The 19,597-nt window shown below is 40.5% G+C and overlaps 1 protein-coding gene across 1 annotated transcript; it reads left to right on the top strand.

Annotated features, from left to right (window-relative positions):
* Positions 1-2,530: 2,530 nt before the first annotated feature.
* On the top strand, positions 2,531-12,501 carry LOC122416041 (protein big brother-like). Its single transcript, XM_043428707.1, has 3 exons — positions 2,531-3,131; positions 4,466-4,657; positions 10,983-12,501. The coding sequence occupies exons 1-3, from the start codon at positions 2,967-2,969 to the stop codon at positions 11,319-11,321; spliced, it is 696 nt and encodes a 231-aa protein (XP_043284642.1). The 5' UTR covers positions 2,531-2,966; the 3' UTR covers positions 11,322-12,501.
* Positions 12,502-19,597: the final 7,096 nt, after the last annotated feature.

Here is a 19,597-nt window from a genome sequence, read left to right as displayed (position 1 = left end):
GGGCGTGTAAAAATTTTATTCACCGTAGAAGCCCGTGTCTGAAAAAACTTTATACCATTTTATCGCGTAACTCGACCGAGAGCAGCAGCAAGAGTCAAGTCATGGGCGAGCGCGCACCTCTTCCGTTGTTGAGGAACCACGAAGCTATTTTATCATCTCCAAATATTGTAAACGGCAAGTAAAATATTGAAAACATTTGAAATATTGGCAGACAGAAGGTCGAAACAATTGACTCAAGGAGCGGAGAGACTTGCAAATACACGAAGAGAAAAAAATAGTAAGAATTACTATGCTGTCATGCTGTCACCCATTTTGAAGGTTTTTACCAAAAATATTGTCATTCCCGAGTCAATTCTGAATGAAAATTTTTAAATTGCGTATTTTGCTGTGACAAAGGTTTAAACTGTGCTATTTTTTCTAACATAGTTCACCAAGGAAACGTTGTAAAATTTACGTGAACCGTCGAGTAGAATTATTATGCCGTTTTGCTGTGCTTAGTGCTGTTTTCACAATTGAAATTTACAGTCGAACATAGTAAAATTTGAGGAGCTCGAACACAAGCATCGATCATACGCCAAAGTGTTGAGAAATTTACTATGGTAAATAACAGACTCGTCAATTTTCATCGAGTCGCTTTACAAAAAATTACTATGTATGTTCGTAAGAATTAATAAATATTACCGATATAGAACCCTACTTCTATGGCAGCATAGTAGTTTTTAGTGAAATTTTCTCTCCGTGTATTCAAAAGGAGTGGCAACGACTCGAGTTTGAGACTTTAGGAAATAATTAACGAGTTAGCTCTGAAAAATACTGAGTGGAATTACTAAAAACCAATTATCCGACAGCTCCCGGATTTCTCACACAGAAAGTCCCCATCGATGCCTACTTTCGTGCAGAAATCTCAGTCCCAGCTTCACAAATAGGGACAATATGAATTTTTGGCGTGTTTAAAATAACCGCCTTTTCTCAAAATCGCGACGTCGACGCACGTCGCGCGAAGATGTCGCTACAAGTTTGCGCAGGCGCCATACCGTGCTCCCGCCATCCCGCTGCCGATAGGAGAGAACGCGTTGAATGCGGCAAATGGTAATTGGTGTGGGGAGTGCGCCGGTCGACGACGCATTGTTCATTTTTTTTTCAAATTCCAAGATTCCTACTATTCGTGTGCTTATTGATCTCAAATAGCGAAAAAAATCTGTACATTTGGCTGGACTCGCGAATCTCGCGATGTATTTGGACGCGCTGAATCGTAACAGAGGTCTATCATACCTCCAAATTCTCGAGGAAATTGCAAATAACGGTGATAATTGGTGAAAACTGTGAAAAATTGGAGTTATGAATGCAAGAAAAATTTTATTCATCTAGATCATACAGATCAAATATTTTTCGATGTTTTTTTACGCGCCGGCTCCAAATCCGGGCTCAGGCTGTCAAACACACACTTTTAAAACTTGGAGTAAATTGCAAGAAATTGATAAATATGTGAACATTTTTTTAACTTTATTAAGTATGTTTTTTTACGTGTCCTGAGACACTGGACCTGAATTTAGGGTACGCTTGAGTCGCACATGTTTGAAATTTTGATTGAGTTCCAAAAAACTGTCGAAAATCGGTGAACGTTGCGAGAAATCGCAGTTGTGAGTAGAGCAAGTTTTTTTCGACCGAATCAAGTATGTTTTTCAAGTATTTTCATGCCTCCGAATTTGGAGTCTCTGTTAATCTTCTTTATGTATACGAGAGTGAAATAATGCAATTGCGATGTAAATGAAGCGAGAAAACAATTTCTCTGATCTTACCCCGTTTCGTGTAAAGGGGAAAATAAGTAGAAAAATGTCATTTCAGCATCCACATTGCACGGACTCGACGGCGTATTGCAACAGCCGAAAAAATTCAATTTTTCGTAAAACAACAATTTTCTCATGCAATTTTTGGCAAACGAATGAGGCTGATTATTTGGTGATGAAAAATATTTAAATTTGATCATTCCGAACGTACAACTGCGAAAGATTTTAAAGAAAATGGGCAAAAATTCATGTGACAAGAATGGAAATTATGTATTTTTAAGTATATTCGAGGCCAATTAAAAAAATGAATTTTTCCGAAGTTTCGAGTCGTTTTGCTCCTTAAATATCGACAATGCTACTACACTAGTTCATTTAATCGCAAAGCTATGAAGCTTGTGAAATTTGTAAAAAACTTTTTGCTTCGTTATTATTCCTGGAACAAGGTTTTTCTTCGTGATTATAAGCCAACTTTTCCTACGAAGCGTGCCATATTGGGCCAGACCGTACATCGCTCTTCATGCACCGGTGAACGCGCATGCAAAAAACCATGCTGAACCGAGGGTACTCTCCGACTCGAACGAGAGATAAAAAAGAAAATTCCCCGCATGCTGTCGCAGGGGAGAGAGCTCTGAGGCGGGCGAATAATACGCATTCTAGGTTTTCTGCCCGGATTGGTGGATGGAATAAGCGATACAGTCCGGGGGCGGAGTCAGCGGGATATGAAAAGAAACCGGGCGATCCTCGGAGCACATTGAGTTGTTAGTCTCCGCAGAGCTGTCGCGCTGTGAGCTCGTTCTTGTCGGGCGGTCAATATGAAAAACAGAGTCTTCGACGTCTGGAATTAAAAAATCGTTTTCCGAAGCGTCGCTAGTCCATTAACGCTGAAAAAGTTGTTCGGGCGGAAACGCCACTCGGTTGGGCAACGTGAGAGTGATCGAAGCGCAAAAACCGCTAATTTTGCGTGTACGTTTCCCATTAGTTCGAAATATCAATCGCGATTCGTTCGGAGATAAAGTTTGCCGCAAACATCGAAGTGGGAATTAGTAAAAGAGCGTTTTGGGGCTTGTGGCAATTGACGGATTAATCCTGACTATTGTTGCATTGGCCCCGTGAAAATACTGCGTCGTTCGTTAACCGTATTCGGCAACAAGTTAAGTCGTCGAAACAAAATTCACGAAAATGATGCACGCCATGAGCGACCATGCCGTCTTGCCCTTCGACGGCATGGGCCTCTATCCACAACCACGACCAAGATTCGTTTACAAGATGCCTAAAGTTGTGCCTGATCAGAAGAGTAAATTCGAAAACGACGAACTTTTTCGGAGGCTCAGCCGCGAATGTGAGGTTTGTGCATCACTTCTCAATTTATTTTTTTCTGTTTCCTCGATAACTCTTGCCTGCAACCAATGTGACACTTCAATTTATGGATGCTCGTCATGCATCACTTCAAAGGATTCAAATTTTTATATCAAGCGGCTCGTTATGGGGCTCGTGATTATTAATAATACGTAATGACTATGCACAAATATATTCAGCAAATTATTACGCAAAGTTAAGATACAAACGAACGTTTCGTGTTGACCCATAACTTTGCTGTCCGTAGATTTTTCTTTGATGCCGTGTTTCTTCTATCGAGAGGAGAAACTGCGAAACCAGTTTTTACAACTAATCAACAAATAAATTTGTGTTATTATGAATATTTGAGGATGAAAAAATAAAAATTTTACTTTCTGTCATACGATAAACATTTTTGAAGTGTCAATCATTTGGTCGGGTTGGTTCGGCGGTTTTTTCACCCAGTGAGGCTTTTGACACGTAAATCGTTATTGGGCGATGCGAATTTTCCACGAAAAAACGATATCAAATTATATATCCAGGGAGACCGCTCGGAATTTCCGTTTCACATATACACGAGGAAACTCCTTTTGGTATTCTCATATACGCTTTTACTATACGAGTGTATACGTGAGTGATTCGTATTAGTCACCCGAGCGTGCCGGGAATTTCCTGTACTTACTGCCGTTTCAAGCAAACTGTCCTTGAAGACCGCGTCCGTAAATTTCGCTAGCCATGGAAGTTATTTTAATACAAATTTTATAAATTCGCCAAAAATTTATCGAAATTGATAACGCAAAATTAGTCCAATAAAATAATCATGTTGCCGCAGACTCGAAATTATTTTTGATAATTTCGAGTCTTTAAGATTCGGTGTGTTCCTTGATCGTTAGAAATACAAATGATACATATAATGACGAAAAAAACAAATCAATTTTGCGCTCCAACAGGGCGTTAAGTGTGAATTTAATTTAATAAGAAACTCTATACTGAACACGAAGTTCGATGGAAGAACCGACTCCGTTGTTGAAAGTCACATAATATATTGGATTTGTAAAAAAAACGTTGAAAAAACATTCGATGTTGTTTTTGCTGACCGTATTCAACGAAATAGGCGATCTTAAGACTTTGTTCAATGAAAACAGAGTTGTTTCATTTCTGAAAATAAAAAAATGTAAGAACTTCTAGACAAATGGGACTGAGTTCTCGCCAGTTAGAATCTTACCAAGAAATTGAGAAACAAATGAAGCCTGAGACGAACCTCAAAGGGATCTTAGGTTTTCTAATACTCGCAGAACTGGAAAACAGTGAAAATAGATTTTCACGGTCGTTTTGATCGGTAGGTACGATATACTGGGTACAGAGATCGTCCTTTAGAAGAGCGCCAAAGACGTTTCCAAGATGGTTGCCGTGAAGGTCATATCGAACTTGCGTTCGCTGCTTTCGGGACCAACTTGCAATTGACCTTCGGTCCAGCAGCAGGAAACTACGACGGTGAACGGAGCGTGTGCGACTTCGACAAGGAACGTGGCAAGGTGAGCGTTCAATTTCATTCGATTATTTGGTATATTTAATGCTGCTTGACACAGAGATTCATCGATTTTTTACAAAGTGAGAAAGTGCAGAAAAAGTCTTCCAAGTCGATGGCTGCTTCTGAAAATCGACCGAGTTATTTCTCGATATTTTATTGTTTCTATTGAATCGATCAATTTTGCACAATGATCATTTTAAAATGAACATTTTTCGTATGAAAACGTCTAAAAACGCAGTGCAAATGTGAAACAATATGCCCCAGGAATTTTCTGTCGTTCGCACAATAAATCGGCGAGGTTCTGCCGTGAATTATAGCCCGGTTGCCGGTGCACGGAGAGAAAAAAATAGTAAGAATTACTACGCTGCCATGGTATTAGGCTTTTATATCGCCCATTTTGAACGTTTTTACCATAAACATCGTAATTTCCAAGTCATTTCTGAATGAAAATTTTTAAATTGCGTATTTTTCTGTGACAAAGGTTTAAACTGTGCTATTTTTTCTACCATAGTTCACCAAGGAAACGTTGTAAAATTTACGTTGACTCGATGATGAACCGTCGAGTAGAATTATTATGCCGTTTTGCTGTGCTTAGTACTGTTTTCACAATTGAAATTTACAGTCGAACATAGTAAAATTTGAGGAGCTCGAACACAAGCATCGATCATACGCCAAAGTCTTTACAAATTTACTATGATAAATAACAGAATTTCATTCGCGATTGTACGATACATGTGTACCGATGTATTTATTTTGACATCACACATCAATTTTCATCGAGTCGCTGCACAAAAATTACTGTGTATGTTCGTAAGAGTTAATAAATATTACGATATAGAACCCTACTCCTATGGCAGGATAGTAGTTTTTAGTGAAATTTTCTCTGCGTGTGCCTATAACGAAAATGCTCACACACGCGCACAGGAAGCGAGTAAGTCCATCGCGGACCTGCGCAGCACACGACGCTGAAGTTTACAACGTCGGAGTCCAACGAAATGAAGGAGAAAACATTTGACATTGAGCAATTTTTTTATTTCACGAAGTATCGATGCAGGATGACGCTGAAGTTTCCAACGTTGGAGTCCAACGAAATGATCGAAAAAAACTCTCCAATAATTCCAGTAATTCTCCTATTTTGTTCCCTGCCAAATTTGCGATTCGTAGTTTTTCAAGCTGCACCAACGATTCGTGAAATAAAAAATTGGTGAATTACAAACGTTTTTTTCGTTCATTTCGTTGGACTCCAACGTTGGAAACTTCAGCATCGTGATGCAGGTCGAAAAACTACGAATTGCAAATTCGACAGGGAACGAAATTGGAGAGAATTACTGGAATTATTGGAGGCTTTTTTAAAATCATTCGGTTGGACTCGAACGTTGCAAACTTCAGTGTCATCGCAGTACTAAAATTTCTGCGGATCGTGTCAATCGGTTCCTCAATTTGGGCGAGGCTAGGGGCGAGCTACGAATTTGACTGATGGGACGACGAAGCTCTGCGATCGGAATTCCCCAAGTTGGCGTTCCTTCAAGCCCAAGACTCGATGAACGACATAAAATCGAAAGGTTCCAATAGACCAGAACGTGGGTCCGATCAGTCGCCAGATTCCGGGCTTCCGCGGTGGCGACATCGCAGTCAGTCCCTTGGCGAAGGAGCCGGGATTGGGCAACGCGAGTTAACGACACTGCGGGAGGTCCATCACCGACATTATGAGAGCGAAAATTCTTCGCCGAGAATCGACGACGAGGAAACATGCCTTCCAGGCGCGCGTTCGTCGATCGCCAACAAACAAATTGGAAGTTGGCCTTCCCCGCCGCTTGCTCCGTCCTAATCCACAACTTCTTCGGAATCCACATTCCAACTTGAATGGCGACGACTAAAAAAGGGCCACGGTATGAATAACTCCGAGGGTTCAATGCCGCTCCGAACTTGTAAAACCTCCCCCCACACAGTGTAGCTCTTCGCTTACAAAGCGACTTTAACAACCGAGCCTTAATTCCCAGTGAACTATGATTTTATTTTACTCCATGGCTTGCCATCTTTCAATCCGCTTTGTGCAGAGCTCCACACGCAGTTTCATGGTAAGAAAAAATGCTCCGCACAGTGGCCAAATACTTCGATAAAATTGCACAGGAGCCCGCGCTATTTTAGAACTCCGTTGACCTTTTGGAAGGCGATGAAAAATCGGCTGGATACTGACGTAGAATGCCCCTTGCGTTACAGGAACACGCGTTTCCTTTCCACTCATTATTTCCCAGAGAAAAATCGAAATTTCACTTTTTTGCTTTCAACAGTCGATTATTCAATATTGTTGACCCCAAGCACGTCCCTATATGCGTGCCAGTACAGAGAGTAACCAAGCCTGTGGACGCGGAGGGGAAGAACCCGAGATAGCGGCTCGTGCACGCCGACGCAATGGTCTCACAAGCCCGAAAATTTAAGCTCCCGTCGTACGATCGATAACTTCTTGCTCTTGGACCGCCATTTTATAAGAAACCAGTTACTAGCTGCACCATCGAATGTCCTTTAACGCAATGATCAATTAGTGTACGAATTTGCGTAATGAAAAAATATTTTTTTATCACTTTCAAATTAGGCCAAAATAGCTGACATCGTCTAAAATCGTTTTTGTAAGAGTTTAGTAATGCGAAATTTTTAATTGTACGGTGTGGATTGGTGTGTGGGTGATTAAGGGAAAAAGTGATAACTGCAAATTGAAAGCACTTAAATTTTTGTTTTGATTCTGTTTAATGAAATGAAATTTTTTTAATTTTCATTTTAAAAAATCAATAAAAAGTTTCGTTGGGTATCAACGATCTGTAAATTCTACAGATTACGAATCGATCAAATAAGATAAAGAATGCACAAGTATTTTAAAAACATTGTTCTTTGAAAAGCAATTACCGATAGTTTTTAACTAAATACTTTCGTAGGCACTCCGAATTCTACTTTACGAGACATTTCTAGGCTGTGAAACGCTGCATTCCGAGCGAACCTTCTGACACAGTTACTGCCGGTAGACAATCACGAGAATAAATTTTATGGCTCGGATGGTATTAAAATCGTCTAACAATTATATATTCCAAAGCATCGTGGACACGAGAGTGTTGGTTGTGCCCCATTCGGAGGCGTCGACGAGGCAGCAGGAACGTGCTTTCAAATCTGGCGACTGGAAATTTAAGGCGTAATGGGTCGTAAATCTTGCTTGCGTCGGCCTCACAAAAAGAGAAGGATCTGAAAAGGATCGCCAGGATCTTCCAAATGGCATCCCCCGGGGCTACCGGAAATTGAGAATATATTCGACGGAAAAAAGCTTTTGCGATCGGGGTTGCAAGTACGTTTTTTCGGAAATTTCTTCAAGTATGAACGCTCCGTTGCCACCGCGTTTCATTTTTTTTAGGCAACTGTATCGTCTGTACATTTTTAAATTTCAATACGCTCAATAAAAAGTCCACGAGGAAGCAATCAGCGCGTCCCATCTTAAATCGGATCCTCACCCCAGAAAAAACGCATTTGTGAAGGGAATACGTAAAATGTTGTGCGCGTTTGTAGACTTTTCCTGTAGCTCGGTTCCATTGTTTTAAGAGACTTAAACTCCCATGTGGTGAATGAAATATATGAGAGAGAGAACGAGCAGAAAGCGAGCACGTTCGAACGAACGACGCGTGCTGGGCATTGTTGGTGCGTGCCCTGTGGCGAGCGATAGTTAACATGGATTGAAGATCCAGTTATAAAAAGGTCCTTCATACTGCGAAGAGAAACGTCCACAGTCGTTTGCGTCCTTCTGTCCCCATCTCAAATCTACAGGAAAATTTATCCCCGACGATAATTAAGAGTCACTATAGCGACTCTTAATTAAACATTTATGAAGCTGTTCAAATTTTTCGAAGAGGAAAGTAGTGCAACAAGACACTTGATCTTTCCACGCGAGGTGGTTCTCGCTCGTTTCGGTTTATTTCGCAAATTTTTCTCTTCACAGTTCCAGGAGCGAAGTTATAAGCGATTTTGGTGACTTTGTTCCGGCACTTTTTTATTCGTATAAAAACAATTGATAAATAAGTAGTTCGCGCAATAATTGTTGAATTATTATTCGAACGTCACGGTTTCGGCACGAGCCAAGTATGCATGAGATAATTTCATAAATTACTGACGTTTCGAAAGTTCATTGGAGAAACGAAAAGCCACAAAAGTCCTATCCGACCTTCGTGACGAATGTTCGCCCATCAAAAACTGCGCTCAAGCCGAGTCGTATTCCTCGACGGAACGACCTCAAAGTTCCAATCGCCGGAGCGCCAACTCGCATGCTCACTCGAAGAAGAGAACATTGATAGAGAACATAATCACCTTGGAAGAATCGAAAAATTATTCCAAGTTCGTTTTTCCTTCGATTCCAGAAGAATTAGTACAACAAAGGCAAGGCTCGAGTGACGTATTTATCTATGAAAAATACAACAATGATAATGAACCGTGGAAAATCAGTTTGGGTTCATCGGAACCCTCATTTCCACCCTTTCGCACCTTAATCACGTCTGTGTGTGTGTGTGCTCGTGTTGTTTTTTGTTTTGCTCATTCTTTTATTCTTAGCTAAAATGCAAATAGGGTGGAAGGGTTGAGCCCGAATGGAACGCGTTGAAATGCGTTACAGTTTAAATATCGCCACGCATTATGACGACATGTGACACGCCCAGAAGGAACTAAACGTTTTTTTCTCTTTCGTTTTGCCTTCCTGTAACACAAAGTCACTTTCTTTCTTCCCTCTTTCTCTCTTGCCCTCTCACTCGGTCAGCTTGCTTCGACGTTGCGTGAGAACGTGACACGAGAATGCGCCTGCTCATAAATGTCCGACACGAAAAAAGGGTTGCTCGCCTTTATTTCTTTGAAGTAATTAATTATCGTGTAAAAGCGGTGCAAAAAGGTTTTAAACCTATTTGTAGTGTAACCAGGCTTGAATAATCGGCCAAATTCGTCCGTGTCATTCCGTGTCAGCGTTTCCAACGGGCCGATCAGAACTTTCATTACTCTTCCAGTTATTCCTTTTCTTCTTTTCTTTTCATGATAACAAATTATTGAAAATTTTCATTCAATATGTCGATTATTTATCGTTTCATCGTGCAAGTCTATCGTGGATAGTCGAATTGTCCAAAAAAATGGTGACACGCTCATTCGTTTGGAGCCTTGTGCATTGAACGATAAAAAAGCAGTGCCCACTCGTCGTACGTTATTTGGATCATCGGGAAAGTACCTTCAAATTCTCGCAAGAATATTCTATGTTTTCGTAACGAGCAATCACTGAAAAAAAAAAAAAGTTTTTTGTGTTTTTTTTTTTTATAATGACGTTCATTAATAAATTACCGAAGGGCTTCTTACCGAAGTTGAACTTTTATTGAACTTTTGTTCGGAACACTCTTCGAGATGTCCGTAAATCTATGACGAGTGCATTGTTTAAGAAAAAAGGTCTCAATATCTTTGTTACAAACTTTCCTTCGATTTTTCATCATTGTATTAATCATTTACACATCATCCGAATTTGAGCGCTCTACGAATCATTTAATTCGATCCCCTGTACATGGATTTGCGCCGTCGGCGCGGCCAGGCAGAGTGCTAGGAGTACCGCGCCTCACTTCGTGGCTCTCTTCGAGTGGCTTAATTAACAATTACCAACAGTTCTTCGCGAAGTACGATTTTTAAAAATTTTACACATTTTTCTCTCACCAATTGGATAATTTTTCATGGAAATCCATATTTTTCAATAGTTACCTTGAAATCGATTGTTTCACTTTCAATTTGGCAATTGTTTGGCTTAGTTACTTTGCTGATTAATTAAATACTGTTTATTGGGTACGTATTTTAACGTAAAATGAAGGGAAATTGAAAAATCTAGTGATTCATCGAAAGCCTGACTCGAGTAGTAACTTGAGAGACCAATCGAACATTATTAAGCGAGCAAATATAATTTGGAGTTTTCATAAAACGAAAATGATACTAAACAGACGAATTGTCTCGATCGTTACGTTGCCCCGCGGCAGTTCTTTCGTCATAACGATAGAAAAACACCAAAAAATAGAGCTAAGTAGCATCCCGCCGTTCGATAATAATGCGCGTGAGATTCCCATCGTGATTCATTCATCGTTGCCGTGGCGTTGCTCGGAGCAAAAAAACGCCATCTGTTCAGGCGCAGTAGCATGAAAAACAAATAATTTCATCGGATTCGGCATTGCTCCGGATTCCAGAATCTCCCACGATGACCGTTACAGATGAATTTATAACATTTTTGCAAATATCGCATTTTCAGTTGAGAAATGAAAAAAAAATCCTTTTCTCTGTTGATTCAGGTGCACATGAGATCGAATCTCATCCTGAACGGCGTATGCGTGACGTGGCGCGGCTGGTTCGATCTTCAGCGCTTGGACGGGGCTGCATGTCTCGAATTTGACGAAGAGTCCGCCGCCCGGGAGGACGCTCAATTGCGCGCTCAACTAGATTGTTACAACGATAGAAAACGCCTCTTCGAAGAAAAGCAACGCGCTTACCGATCCGGAGCCGCTCAGCACCCCCATCTCAATCACCATCATCACCACCATCATGTCCATCACAACCACCATGTTGCGGGTGCAGGTGCCGGTGGGGCCGAATCCCATGGCGAAATCGAGGTCGGCCTTCGCGCATACTGAGTTAGCAGAGTTATCGTTTATTTACAAAGCGGAAAATATACACACAGTTTTCGATGCAATACTAAATGACTCGGACTCGATAGGCGGAGACGACCGCTTGGTCTCACGTGCCCACAGCGTTATTGGGCAATCGAAACGATCGAAGGAGAAAAAACGGCATTCGTCGGGTCGATCCATTTTTAAAGAACCCCGCGATTTAGGACGCACCTTCGGCCTTTTCCGCTTTCCCAATTCCACCACCTTTTCCGCCAATCGTACTTCCTCCATTCTTCCGCAGACCAACGTCGATCGTTTTCACGTGAAGTTTAATTCTACGCAAGTCGTCATTCAATGTTCATTTAATCGCTGCAATTAGCTTGGAACTAAAATCCAAGTTTGATCTCGAATGAAAGTACGACTTTGAATGGTTATCGAATTTTCGTAAACTCGGAACAAGCTCAAACCGAGAGTTCAGCTAAGTCGTGGGGTGCTTCAAATTTTTTGATCCAAACGTCTTGAATCATAACCAACCCATGTAACACGATTCCAATCGAATAATTGGCTATAATCATACTCAAATTAGTGCTCCTCTAATTTTATGCTAGTAAAAATAGCACGAATCGTTTTCTTTCATAGTACAACCAAGTTTTTTTTATATTCAGAATTTTTCACGTTTCAACGAAAATCTTTGACTCTACAAAAAATTAATTTTATTGTGTCTTAATCTGTTTGTTGTTGAAAAACCAAATGGTCGCAAGTGATTTCGTCAAAATAATTTTACTGCCCGACACACCGTGAGCTCCCAAACGCACCGTTATGCGTTAGAAGATTAAAAATAGACGTGAAGTTTAGGGTTGAGTTAAATTGAAGAATTGAAATTTTATTTCAACGTCGTGATTATCGTTTCAAATTCATTGTGAGTTTGGTCGGGCTACAAATGATGTTAGATTTCATTTAAAAAACTTGAGCTTCTACTCTTTTCTATTTCACATCGTCTTCCCCATGGGAGATTTTTTATTTTCCTTTCTATTTTTTTTCTTCAATTTATTCTTCTTTAATTTCGAGACACGCGTCATTCGCGAGTCTCATTAAATTCGCACTATCACGTATGTGTATGAGATATCCGTCGAGTTTTGTTGCATATTTTATTGTACATATTTGTAAAGAGTTTATCGATTAAATTTTATTTGTGACAAATAAATTGTTCGGTTATGTGACTTTTGCGAACCTGTTACAATAGCAAATAGAACTTCAAGAGTGTGATCGTAGCCTGCGATAGTGGAGGTGAGTACATGGACGACGAAATTTTAAATTCGATCGCCCCTCGAAACAGAAACTGTCGAGCCGACGACAATGATTCAGGCTCAAGAAAAATTCCGATCCCCAGTCCCCTACGAATTTCCAGTCGAATCCCAATCTTTCCGAGATTACTTCGAATCGTCAAGGTAAATTCGGCGGAACCCATTTTCATTGATTCTCTAAAATCGCTCAAAACAATAAGGGGAAACGGCTGAAATGAGGGAGGATAAGCCGGTGTTCATTCCTTATATACAACAGTATCGCGTCGCGCATCGATCGATGGTAATCGCAACATGAGGGTGCATACTTAATGCCATCCAAATTTCTTCGCTTCGACGCCCCGTTGTACATTTACTCGTTTGCAAACACCCTCTGAAAGCACGTTTTCGTTCTCTACGAAATTTTGTGCGCTCGCATGCGTATTAGATCTCGCATCGAGCTAGGATAAAGGCGACACGCGTTTCCGTTGTGGACAGAGGCTTCTTTCCACTCGTCAACGTTAAAATCGACGTTTCATCATCGCCTGATGTATTTAGTAGTATTGAGCAGCAATGAAATTTCTCATTGAGAGGAGCTTTAAAATATTTTTCGTGAAATAAAACGTAACGCGCATGAATATGGCAACGGTCGGTGTGTCGCATAGGATCGGCAAGATGAGACTCTTCCGCATATTTGTGTCGCAGTCCTTATGCGAAGCCATACCCAAGACCCCTTCGAAAGTACGTCGCCCGAATCTCGATCCGGTGGGACGTGGCATTAACGGTTTTTCGATGGGAAAAATCCTGAGCGAATAAGAAAAAACAAAGACCGTATAAGTCGTAAGAGACGTTGATGGCGTGAGAATTTTTTTCACGACGTTGACACGTCGAATTTTCTCACATTAAGCGGGTTTCGATATCCAAACGCGCTTGATTGTGCTATCACGGTAATGACGTTCCTTTCAGAAACTTCCGGTGGTCAGATATCGCCTTCCTCCGGTACGCTAGATATGAGCCTTGTCAACTGCGTTTCAGAATTTCGAGATACAAAGATCTCTGTGTCGGTAGCATAAAAACAACAACAACATCGATAGCAGTGGAAATCAAGTTATCGACGGATTGGTACGTACAAACATATAGCACCGAAGCATTCTTGTAAGATTTGCTGCCCAATGATTATGACGGTAGCATTCACATGAAATCGTAGAAAATGGCAATGTCGCAGACTTCTATGTTTTGTTCAAATTTCACATTTCACAAGTACTAAGAGGAAATCGACCAATCTCGAGTAAAGAGATATACGGCTCGTCTTGACTCGCTCCTTCTACAAAATTTTTTTTAGTATACTTGCTGCCAAGATTTATCGGTCGCACAGTTTCGCTGCCATCGTGATTGAGATGTACTTTAAGGGTCGTCTACGCTAATTAGAATTTTCAAAAAATCGATTTTTTTTATTGCATTCTTCGAAAGTATCATACGAAAATTTTATAAAGATCTGACCAGTCCAAGTGTACTTTTGAGCGACGTTTAAACGCGATTTTCTCAAAATTACGTTTTTCGACGGCTCGTTGATGATCGAATCTCCGAAACTATTCGACCGATCCTCACCAAAATTTTACCACGCGTTCTTTATGACTAGAGGCGTAGCGCGTATCCCACGAATTTTGAAATTTTGAGCGGAACTATTTTTTTTTGCAAAAAACGTGCTTCTTCGTAGTTTTTGGAAAAAATGGCCGCCGTTTTGTCATTTTTGAAAAATCAAACATCGTATCATATGCGCTATAGTCATTTACCTATTGAATCTGAAAACAATTTTTTTTTCTCCGGTCATCCATTCCAGAGATGTTATCAACAGCGCACACCCATTTTTCTGTACAATCAAGCTGAGTAAAATAAAAAAAAAAAGCTTTTTTTGTGTATTTTGAGAGTGTGTTTTTTAGGCCTAACTCTTTTTATGCCCATATTTATAATTTATACCAATCAACAAAAATTCGTGAAAATATTCTTTTTTTTTGGCCGTCTAATTAAGGTAGACCCCTCAATAGTGGAAAGTATGTTTTCGTCGAGTGATTTTTTGTCTTGTTCAGGAAAATTTTGCGTACAAAATATTTGGATTTTATTCGACTAATTACGATCAAACGCATAACTCTTGGTCTTCGCCCATGCAGGTAGATGTGGATGAAAAAAAAGGATTTTGGCCGGAGTCTTACGAAGTTCCTGCATAAACGGTTGAATGAAGTGCGAGTGCATTTTACAAGGATAGAAAAAGGGGCAAGAGGGAGGAAAGAACTGACTGAATAAGCAATTGAGAAAGACAGGAATATAAACAAGCGAGGGAGTGCGACGATCGACACCCTACCCAAAGTCAACGTAGGCCTGAAACTCCCGTAAAGCGACAGAGAAACGATCGTGTCTCGCTTGAACAGACACGCACGCTTCTGACGCTTGCGTATCGTTTTGTATTAGTCGAAACATTATTGTTATTGTCCGTAGGAGTGAGGGGTCGAGATCGGTCACCCGTTGCGCTCGGCCCTAACGTCCCAACACTCGCTGCATCTGCCTTTGAGTGATTTCCCATTGTAATTAATGATACTTGCCCTCCGGGCTCCGAAAAGTTGGCTAACGTGTTTAAAATCATGTGCAACATGCTGCGATCACTCGAAAAAAAAGTTATTTGAAATTGCTTGAAAACAGGCCATCCGAGCGCCCTGAATTTCCATCCTTTCGATACAATATCGTTGCAAAGTAAATCTGACACGCGAACTAATTATCAAAAGTAGAATGCAAGAAACTTCGAAGCTGTTGACCGGTTTACTTGAATTATAATCAGAGAACAAAATCCTGACCAAATATACATTACAGCAAACACTCAAGGAATACCAAAACCATTTTGTCTAATCACGTCTGTAGACTCTGAACTGGGCAATCGATTAATCATAGATCAGGCATTCCACCAATGCGGATTTCAGAATTCGATTTTATTGGACGAGAACTAATTTCGACAACTCTCTCGACGACAGAGCTGTTTGGGAGGCTGTTAGAATGAAAAATGAGGCGGCTAACGTTCCAAACGCATTTTTCAACGAGCAATCGAAAAAGTCACGTTTCGTTGATTTGTGCTGGTATACAAACAACTATAAGTACGTGAGTCAAAGTTCAATAAATTGAGGAAGTCAGTAGCGCGACAAAGATATGTGATTCACTGCCCATTGCTTGCACCCTACAACTTAACTATGTTTTGACAGGCTAGTCGTGAAAGACGATTGCATCTGTCGCTTTTATTTCTCGCCCCGATATATCTTCCTCCAAGTTCTACTCTCCTTTTGCCTGCCCAAAATTTCTCCTATAAACAGCCCTATTTTTCACATTTTGGCTCACTCACGATTTACGGCAATTGTGGAGCCATCCGTGTCTCCGTAAATATGGTATCGCTACACGAGAAATTTGTAATGAAGAAAAAGGAAACAGGGCTGCAAAAAAAGTTGAAAAAACTTCCTTCTCAAAGTTGTAACATTTTTTTTACGAAATAAAAATAAAAAAATCGATATTTTAATTTTTCACAAATCTAAAAACATCAAGTATTCGGTCGGGCACACTGTACATCCGTTCAAGTTTACTGCAAATAAAATACAAAAGAAAACAAAAATTCTGTCGAAAGTCTCTTGCCAATGGCCGATTCGCGATTCAACAATTGATTCGCGATCCCACGTACCAAGTCCAAGTTTTTCCCAGTGACTCGCCACACTCCATTATTTCGAGTCACTCCCAAATCATTGGAGACAAAAAACTATCGAGCGTGCAACAAAATAGTAGCAATGCTGCAAGTAGAAAAAACGACGAATTTCATCGCGGTTATGACACACGAAAATCGCCCTTCCGGGACAGGCGTCACGATAAATTTCTTCAAATTGTTAATCCGTCGTGTTACCCGTCGCTGCTAAAGCACTTATTTTCAGTAGATCCAAGGGAGATAAATACTCGACATTGGGATCACTCTTCGCAGCAGTGAGCAGATAGTGTTACCTCTTCGATGTACGTCTCGGTCGTTCGAACAACGAAGCCATGCGTCGTGGTACGCGCGATGTTCCTTGCACGTGTAAGGGTGCCGTCAGCACCATTGTGCGTGTACGTGTGTCCGCGTCGCTCTATACCTGGATATATAGTGCATTATATAGCTGATGGTTCGCTCTGTCGCGCATACAATCAGTTAGACACAGTTCGTGTAGAAAGAGACCTCTCGCTGTGCCCCGTTGAGCTCGCTGTGCCAACAAGCTAAATGTGTTTCACAGATGACCGCCTCTTTTCAATAGAGTCCTTCAACACTAGTGTGTATACTATATCATAACGCTTTGACGACGAGTACCCTCAGCATCCACGTACGAACGTTTACAAAAAAAATTTTAACGTCCAAACGTCAAACTGTTTCGCGTCTCCCTGAAACAATTTCACTCAATTGACGTTTCCTTCGAACTCTAACTCTCTGTGCACCGCCAGAAAAAACGATATTTCGACGCTTGAGGACGAACGAATTTCTTGACCGAATTCCGAACGAATCTCGATATTGTTCAATTCACGCTTCAGGCTATCGTTGAATAAACAGCCGATGCTGGCAACACGATTGAGGCGAGTACAACTACGCCCCCCTAGAGAGTAGTTCCGCGTGGAAATTAAGGGGGCGCTGCGCTTTACAAGGTCAAAAAATCGATTGTTTTCGGAAAGATTTTTCGGATAGCTGGAAATAACTCACCGTAGCGAACTTTTCGGTGCAGTTTCAAAGATTTTTCAAGAGTTCAAAAACATTATTTTCATGTGAGAAATATTAATTTGTCCAAGTTATGCGCAATGTGAAGATCGTAATTATCGTCTGCAATGAAAATTTCCATTTTTTTCCCATTTTCACATATTTTCGTTCCATCTGAACTTATAAAAACCTGAAAAAATTGCAAAATTCTATTAGCGAGTTTAAAAAAAAAACGCTTCTAAAAAAGAAGAATATCACTTCAGCGTGCAGCAAACATAGAATTTCCCAATTTTTTCGGGTTTCTTCCCATATTATGATGTTCACAGAAACACCTGACAATACTGTACTTCCATTTGTGGTGTCTGTATACGATACAATGGATTTTTTTAAAATACCGATATGGTCTAAAAAAAAAACGGAAAGATAAACGAATATTTTCGCGCCCCTCGGGCGGGCTGCCGACTCGAGCACTTTTTTCTCTAGTCGAAGTATCGTTTCCAGCGCGCGGTATTTTAGTACCGAAACGAGACGATGGAAAAAAACGTAACTCGAGTCGTGACGGATGAGGGTGGTTCGAGGGGCGGAGGTCACCTGTTTCAAGATTTTTTTTCAAACAGCTCTAGTACTATTAGCATACTTATAAAAAGTTTGTAGATCATTAGTGAGTAAAAAGATGGAGAAACGGTCCTGATAGCAATTAGCCAATTAATAGGGTGAGCACAGGGATGGGGGTTCGATCGTGTATTTTTGTCGGTGTAGAAAAGCTTGCAAATTATCCAGCAGGAGTGAATTAATAAATGGACGTTTTGCAGAGAGGGCGCAACGGAAACGATCCACGGCTAGGCGCGTGCACAGATGTGCTCCCTCCAATCAAGGGGCGCGCTGCATTCTTCAATTCGTTTTATTATTCTACCGAGGGGATTAACGCCGGCACGAAATTGTTTCGGCAAGTAAAACTCGAAGCTCGGTATGCAACCTACTCTAATATTGAATTCTATCTTTATCTTTCCTTCTATACTATTGGAACGACGTGCATTGTTCCCTCGTTCCAGAATCTCTATAAACCCATGCGCAGTATTTCAAACATTTCACATTCCCAGTCTTTGAATTTCTTATTAAAAAATTGTACAATACATTCGATGATAAAAATTTAATTTATTTAACTTTTCATTTTTTATTATTCAATAATAATAAATTTAAAATACAACGAAATTAAAAATAATCAACTCAAATTAAAAAAAAAAACATAAATTATAAAATAAAAACGAAATAATAAATTTAAATTTATTAGGCAGTATGAAGAGTTTCGAAAAATAAAAATTCATTATCTGCTTTTATTTTATTATCTTTTGTTCGATATGCAGTCGCAGGAGCAACAGACGATGAAAAAAGGTATTTCTGGAAATGTAATTATCGGTCGTACAGTGTGATAATTGATTTTAAATGTTAAGGCAGGTAGTGAAAGTAAAATGGAATAACGCCCCCAGTGATTGTGATGCAGCAGCTAAAACGTTTCGTTTTAGTATTCGATCGGGACGCGGACACTGAGAACATCATAAATCACGATACATTGAGCACGTGTGTACTCTTTGAGTTAGGACTAAACGAAAACTATTAACACTATGCCGGGCTGGCAGTGTTTTTTCGATCCGATTTCGTAGACAGCCTCATAAATATCGGACCTCGTTGGACAAGGGGTAACGAAGGGGTGCCTCGCACACACACACACACACACATAGACACACACACGCGTGTAATAAGCCGTAGATTGCATTTCACTACGATACTCTCCTGCCTCGGTCCAAGGGTGATTCGGGATGTTTTGCATATGTCCTCATTTTTCACGCTCACCATTCGATATTTGAAAGGCACGGGAGCCCCTAAATCCACCCTGGATACAACTTGCGTACCGCGTACATTTTTCTTATCGTTCGATCGCGGCACACACTATTCAATAACCCTGGAGGCCAGCGCACGTCGCTGAGAGCGCAGTCATCTTATTCCCAAGTCGCGTAGCTCACATTTAATTTTCAATGGATTTTCAACAATCGAAATGATTTCATCAAAACTAACCAACGTTCTCCTCGGAAATCGTGCAGATGAAAATTCGCTTATCCTCGTGACTGTAGCGCAAGTCTCTCAGTCGCAACAACGCGATCCGGTGACTTGCACTTCCGGAGAAGAGCTTATAAAAATAAGTTTGTCATTTTTCAATGGTGCCGTCATGAAGAATACAATTTTTTTATTCCCCGGTGCAAGCACGTGTGACTTGTTTTTAG

Source organism: Venturia canescens, chromosome 9 (assembly GCF_019457755.1).
Source record: "Venturia canescens isolate UGA chromosome 9, ASM1945775v1, whole genome shotgun sequence".
Lineage (NCBI taxonomy): Eukaryota > Metazoa > Arthropoda > Insecta > Hymenoptera > Ichneumonidae > Venturia > Venturia canescens.
This window is presented reverse-complemented; position numbering and strand designations above follow the sequence as displayed.

What these genes read in the sequence shown, in the direction of transcription:
- LOC122416041 (XM_043428707.1), top strand. Translation starts at nt 2,967, where the DNA reads ATGATGCACGCCATGAGCGACCATGCCGTCTTGCCCTTCGACGGCATG. An exon ending in GGCTCAGCCGCGAATGTGAG is followed by an intron (nt 3,132 to 4,465) that starts GTTTGTGCATCA and finishes TTTGATCGGTAG; the next exon opens with GTACGATATACTGGGTACAG. An exon ending in TCGACAAGGAACGTGGCAAG is followed by an intron (nt 4,658 to 10,982) that starts GTGAGCGTTCAA and finishes CTGTTGATTCAG; the next exon opens with GTGCACATGAGATCGAATCT.